Source organism: Triplophysa dalaica, chromosome 2 (genome assembly GCF_015846415.1).
Source record: "Triplophysa dalaica isolate WHDGS20190420 chromosome 2, ASM1584641v1, whole genome shotgun sequence".
Taxonomy (NCBI): Eukaryota; Metazoa; Chordata; class Actinopteri; order Cypriniformes; family Nemacheilidae; genus Triplophysa; species Triplophysa dalaica.
Genome location: NC_079543.1, coordinates 7,987,193 through 7,993,868, shown reverse-complemented (window position 1 = coordinate 7,993,868; position 6,676 = coordinate 7,987,193). Strand labels below are relative to the sequence as shown.

The window sequence follows — 6,676 nt, the reverse complement described above, 5'->3', positions numbered from 1 at the left end:
CTAAATATGTGACCCTGGATCACAAACAAGTCTTAAGTAGCATAGGAACTTTTTTGTAAAAGCCAAAAATACATTGTATGGGTGAAAATTATCTATTTTTCTTTTATGCAAAAATCATTAGGATGTTAAGTAAAGATCATGTTCCATGAAGATATTTTGTAAATTTCCTACCCTAAATACTTAAAAACGTTATTTTTGTGAGTAGGTGGCCTGCTAAAGCACCTCGGATGGACAACTTTAAATGCGATTTTCTCAATGTTTAGATTTCTTAGCACCATCAGATTCCAGAGTAATAAACGTCTGCATCTCCGCCATATATTGTCCTATACTTAACAACTCACACATCAATAGAAAGCTTAATTTTTCAGATGATGTTTCGAAAAATTGACCCATAAGACTGGTTTTGTTGTCCAGGGTCACACATGTTTTTCTTCAGCGGTCTTGTGTTCACGTCTTCTTGCTTTACATCATCAATAACAGTCAAAGTCCGGTTCCAATACTCAAGAAAAAAAGAAGTGAAAGGGACCTATTTGTCAGATATGGTGACCCATACCCGAAATGTAACCTCTGCATTTAACCCATACAGTGAGAAGTGAACACATGCACTTGCAAGTCGTGAACACATACACCCGGAGCAGAGGTAAGGCTATCACTGCAGCACCCGGGAAGCAAAGGGGGGTAAGGTGCCATGCTCAAGGGCATCCGCCCGGCACTGAGAATCGATATACGAAGTTCTATGAATATAAGATATGTCCGCCAACTCCCTAAAATGTATAAACATGTCGTTATTTCACTACTGTAAAGCAAATGCGTTTGAGAGAAATTGAAATGAACGGGCTTCAGTGCAGTGTTTGGAACTATTGATTGCTCCATGACACAAGTTATATTCCATTCTTCCAACTGACGTCTATGTGAGTGTTGTAACCATTAATCTATATAACTGACTGGATGCGCCTACAATCCCAAACTAATGGCAGGATGTGAAGTCACCGGAAGCGATCACTCCGCCATCTTGGTATGCCCAACTGACAGAGAGCACCATTGACTCACATTCAAAATTATGTTCTAAAATAACCTGTCTTCAAATGTTTATGTATATTTTGGGCAGAATAGCGACGTATATAAATCAATGTATAGAAGGTGAGTGTGTATTGCACACTTTAATGGCACGTGTAAATGTTTAGAAATAAAGCTTCATGACTTATTACATATTTTTATTTCAGAAAAGGTTGAGGTGTCTCATAGCTGATGTTAAATGTATGTTGCAATGAAAATGAAGTTAACTCACTCTATGTCTAATAAGACGGGGAATCATTTAAATACAAATTAATCATTTACATGCTTAAGACATTTGCGTTGTAAGAATGCACTGTGAGCCCTTAGATGTAAACTTTTTTCTTTCGTATCTGATTACTCCTTATTAATTTAACGTTTTGGTCATACCAACATGCCGGCACGGTAGCTTCAGTGTTATGACGTCATGAGCAATCCATTCATTTATATAGATCATTAGTCGTAACTCTGTTTTTCAACGGCTCTGTTGAGAAGGATGTAAAGGCGAACGCGGATTGGACGATCAAGAAGGACACGTGACGTTGATCACATGACGCCCCTGTAAACATCCATCATGGCGGACGTGGACGGTCAGAGATGCATTAGCGCGTTATTGAATGGCATCACGCAACGGTTTTATTATGGGAACTCGGACATCACTGAGGACTTGCTAAAAAATGAGCTTTATGCAGAGATGCCACAGGACGAGTTTCACGCTTTACACGAGAAGATGAGAGCGCTTTTAAAGGTAGTATTATTGAAATTCCTTGTGATTATACACTGTATCTTAAAGCGTTTACTGCACTATAATACAAATAGTAATTTTTGCTTTTGTAAAACAAGTGATAGTAAGTTAGTTTAAACGGAAGTATGTCTTTGTCACTTTATCAAGTGTTCTTTAATTCTTGTAAGTAAATGCACCTCAAGGTGGCAGCAGTTTTTTACATCCATTAGCTTGCAGATCTCTAATCTAAATATTCTACAAATTGTGCTCTTGAGGCAAATATGATGACGTATACAATGAAGTGTATGATGACGTAATACAAAAATACACATCTGCACTTTCAGTTAAATTTTCATGCACAATTAAAACTTGACTTTATACAAACAAAAAACACTGACTTAAGCTTGGTTACACAGACAAGGCTTATCTTAAACCAGGACTTTGTTTTGGATAATATTAGCATATTTAATTTGCTTTTATTTAAGTTATATTTATATAAACAATACTGGTGTGCATGCATCTTGAGACAAAACAATGGCAATGGCATTGGCATTGGCATATTTTAAATTATGTCAGGGCAATTTATTTTCAGTTAAGACAGCTCAAACTTTCATTTTAGTCTGGGACTATTTTTAAGACTTGTCTATGAAACAGGGCAATAATCTACTGTGCACAGTAGGCCCTGCGTCTTCCGCATGTCCGTTCTGAACTAAAGTTTTTGCCATATTAAATCCCGTTTTGACCTTCCCTCAGCCCCGTGCTTATCTTTTCTCCGTGTCTGTTTATTAATGTTTCTGTCTTCAGTCCATTGCATCTGCAGATATGGACCAGGCGCAGCTTGAAGCTTTTCTCACTGCACAGACTCGCAAGCAGGGTGGCGGTGGAGTGAGTCCGGAGCAGGCGGCCGCTCTGTCACGCTTCTGGAAGACCCACCGTGCGAGGGTACGAGAGAGCCTGCTGTCTCAGAGCCGCTGGGAGCCTGGCCTGAGGGCCCTCAAGTGGCGGGTGGACCTGCACACTTCCTCCAGCAGGGGGCAGCTGACGAACAGCCCTGTGGCCCTGGTGGAATTAGAGCTGGGTCGCACTGGTGAGGTGAGATGAACTAAAGGAAAGTTTCTTTCATGTCAGTGGGTGATGTGTTATTTTTAACTGATTCAACATTTAAATTTCAGCAATCAACTCTAACTTTTGGCCATGGAGATTATAATAAAAGTTTTTGCTATGCCTTCATAATTATGTGACTTGTCCCAGACTGTCGTAAAAAGTATAAAAACCTAATTTGTTACATTTCTAAACCATGATAATCAACGTGTCAGTATTTGTTTTGTGAAAATGATGTATGCCACAAATTACAGATGTTGCACTCCCACATTTAATGTCATTTAAAATGATTCATCAGCTAAAATTGCTAAAATGTTCACTCATAAGTGCATTCGGTTCACTTCAGTATTTCTGTAGTTGTTTTAGGGTATATAGAAGATTTAGGATGTATTATCAAACACACCTAGGGTATGTAGAGGCATGTTCCGAAAATTAAGTCACACCCCTGCTTTCTGAATTATTTCCCTCACATCTGCAGAAGTTGGGGCATGTTTTGTTTTATTGTATAGTGAAGCATGGGACTTGTTACTGGAAAGAGCAAGACTTTAGTCATACATTGTAGGAATGACATGATGAAGTGTAAATAATGATTAATTTTGTGGATGACTACCCCTTAAAAGGTTCACAGTAGATGGTGAAATGGTAGTAGACAAACAATACATTATTTGCACAAAAAAAATTCAATGACAATGTAAGCGTGTATCTAAAAAAGTAAAAACTCCATTAAATGAGAAAGGCATGAGGTTTTAAAATGTCTTTATTTCCTCTGGTATCAAAGTGTTCGTGTAGAGTGGTCAGAGTTCTAGAGAGTAGAAACCCATTAGAGAAAATAGCCCTAATTATGCCGCTAATATATCCTCTATTCTATTTAGTTTGTTTTCAAATTGATATGCCATTCTGACTGTAAGTTATTAAATAAACTCAGTAATTTGAGGCCAGAATGGCATTAGTTCCTTTTCTCTGGTTTATTTTCTTTTTGAAATGCACATTTACAAGTAGGTTTCAATTTTCTCACTCATCTGTCTTCCGGTGTTTGTCTGTCTGAGTGCTTTAATTGTGTCTCATCATATCCACTGTGTGCCGAGAGATGCATTACACAATGTGTGGTTCATGCCCGGAGAATAGCAGGACTACAGAACCATTCATTACTGCAGAACTGAGATATCTCTGTATTTACAGAAAAAAGCGAAACATGTTTAAACATGTTGTTGTTTACAGTACTATTGTTTGTATGTTTATGGTTGGATCAGGTTTTACCCACATTTAAGAGACCAAATGTACTGGCAGGGTTTATGAATGGTAAAGGCACCTACGGTACATTGTCCAGGTTTGTAGTTGACAAATAAACTGTACAAGTGTCCTATGGTGTGGAAAATTTGAAAACAATCAGTCTATAATAAATTAATTTATATGATTAATATTTATGTTTCTAATATACAACAGCATAATAGAGATTGGTTTTCATCGTTGTTGTTTTATTTTTTGTCAGAAACCCAGATACAAAGAGCTGCAATATAAACAATTCTGAATGGTTTTGTATGAGTTTTGGGTTAAGATAATATGAGCTCACAAAAGTCTATAGAAAGTCTCCACAGCGTGATTGAAATGCAAACATATGTGTTTAGGTCTTTGTGGATTGTTACCCGGCCCTTTATCTGTCTTATTTTAGAATCAAAATTGATAGCAGATAACTTAATAAATAAATCATCCCTGTATCACTGAATGCAAATTTAGTCCTCTGTGTTAATGTTCAGAGTGCTCCACATGTCATGAATCTTACACCTTTGTGTTGATACAGGTTGAACATTAGAATTCATACTTGTATTCAATGTGTCTCATGTACAGCTGCTTTATAACAATGAAAATTGTAAAAAGCGCTATATAAAGAAAGTTGAGTTGAGTTTAGTTGTTAACAGATGTGTCAGCATTACCTTAATAGCATGTAAATGCAGTTTTCTGGTTTAGAACCCAGCTATGTTGTAGGGCAATTTAGGGTTACTGTTCAAAGTGTGTATGTTATGTAGTTTATCCCTTTTAGATACATTATAGGGAGTTAATAGTCTGTGTCAATGATCATTGTTTGTCTGCTTCTTTTCTGCTTCAGAACTCTGAGTTTATGTGCTTGGAGTTGGATGAGCAGAAGGTCAATTCAGTCCTGAAGAAGATGGCGGAACTACAAGAAAACATCGACAGTATTGTGCACCACAGCTAGAGCCTTGTGCGCATGTTTGTGTGCGAGTATGAGTGGGTGTCTTTGTGTGTTTATGGTAGTATAAGTGTGAATGTAGGTTTCCTTTATTTTCAAATATTATATTCATAATTATGAATAATGATCTTTCTTGTCAAAGATTTGTCATTGTGAAACTAACACACCAATAACAACATACATTTTTATTATGTTTCATTTTTTGAAGTTAGTTTTTTTTCTTCTCTAATCAGACTTTATGTTCCGGTTTTGGTAATAATATTAAAGTAATAAACCACACACACCAACATGAAAAAGAAATGCCTTTCCAAAGTCGTCTTGTTTAACAAACTTGTATCTTAACAGCCACCGGCTTGTTACAAACAGTTTGACATTCATTTCTGTAAAATATGAATAAAATTATGAAATAATTTACTAAACAAAGACTAATGTGAGGTTTTCTCTTTCAAACACCTGTATGTAAATTGTTTCATACATTTGTGTAGTTATTTTTATATGATACTAAAGATTGATGGTTAAATTCCAGGAACTGGGGAGATCCCTGCAAAACTGCCTTTATCAGTATATTATCTGACCTGCCCGAGTATTACCCAAGACGAACAGTTTTAAAGAAGCAGAGTAAAATATGTTCATAAAAAATTCTTCATAGTGTTTGTATGTTGACAAATATGGCACAAATTAGTGTCAAAGGAAGATAATTAGAGAAATTACTTTTTAATTTTGTGGTTTGTGTCTATACAATTGAACTCAATGGGGCCAAATGTTATTTGGTTACCACTGTTATTCAAAATATCTTCTTTTGTGTTTTGACATGAAGGTGAGAAAATTATGAAAGTATGTATACATTTTTGAAAAAATTTCAGAAGGTTTTATACCCTTTTTATGTTTCTACAATATTCTGTACCACATTTAGTGCATGTCTGTTTTAAGCGTCTGTAAATACTTGTGAAACCACCTGTCCTGTTTAAATATTAAAGATGACTGAATATTTAAACATATTTAGCACCATCTTCCCATAACCTGAGATGTGTTATGGGTTTCAAAGGTGTAAAATTCTGGACGTGAACCACGTTCATTATCATAGACAAACACCTACCTCTAGTTGGACTTCTATACTTTCACGTTTTCTATGTGTTCGTGAAAACAACATGGTGGCATAAAAAGCTCAACAGTAGGGACGTCCACCAATTACTCCCATTAATTAATCAGATGAGAGGATACTGGTGTAATTGGTGCCATGTGAGACGTGTGAAGCCTTGTGTGCGTTTTTTGTCTGTCTGCTCCTGTCGTCCATTATTAGATTTCAAGGGTTTTAATCAACATCCCAGTATGTAAACTTGACGCAGTCGTCATTGTGGTCACATGAATGTATTGTTTGTTCATTATACTGGCCTGATAGTGAGGCTGTATGAGAGCCAACACAATAGTGGCAGCTGCTCTATGTTCTGGTTTTATTGTTGGTATAGAATTCTAGTGTTGACTTTTATATTTTTAAAAAAGCTAAAAAATAGCTTTATAAAAGAATGTAACAATATGTAAAGTGCATGGTGTTTGTTTATAAAGTTAAACTTTTGAACTATAGTCACTGAATA

At 36.2% G+C, this 6,676-nt stretch overlaps 1 protein-coding gene across 1 annotated transcript; it reads left to right on the top strand.

Moving 5' to 3' along the window:
* The first annotated feature begins 1,621 nt into the window (after nt 1-1,621).
* Nucleotides 1,622-5,507, top strand: commd1 (copper metabolism (Murr1) domain containing 1). The gene is made up of 3 exons (XM_056764917.1): nt 1,622-1,801; nt 2,582-2,869; nt 4,983-5,507. The coding sequence occupies exons 1-3, from the start codon at nt 1,628-1,630 to the stop codon at nt 5,088-5,090; spliced, it is 570 nt and encodes a 189-aa protein (XP_056620895.1). The 5' UTR covers nt 1,622-1,627; the 3' UTR covers nt 5,091-5,507.
* The last annotated feature ends 1,169 nt before the right edge of the window (nt 5,508-6,676 follow it).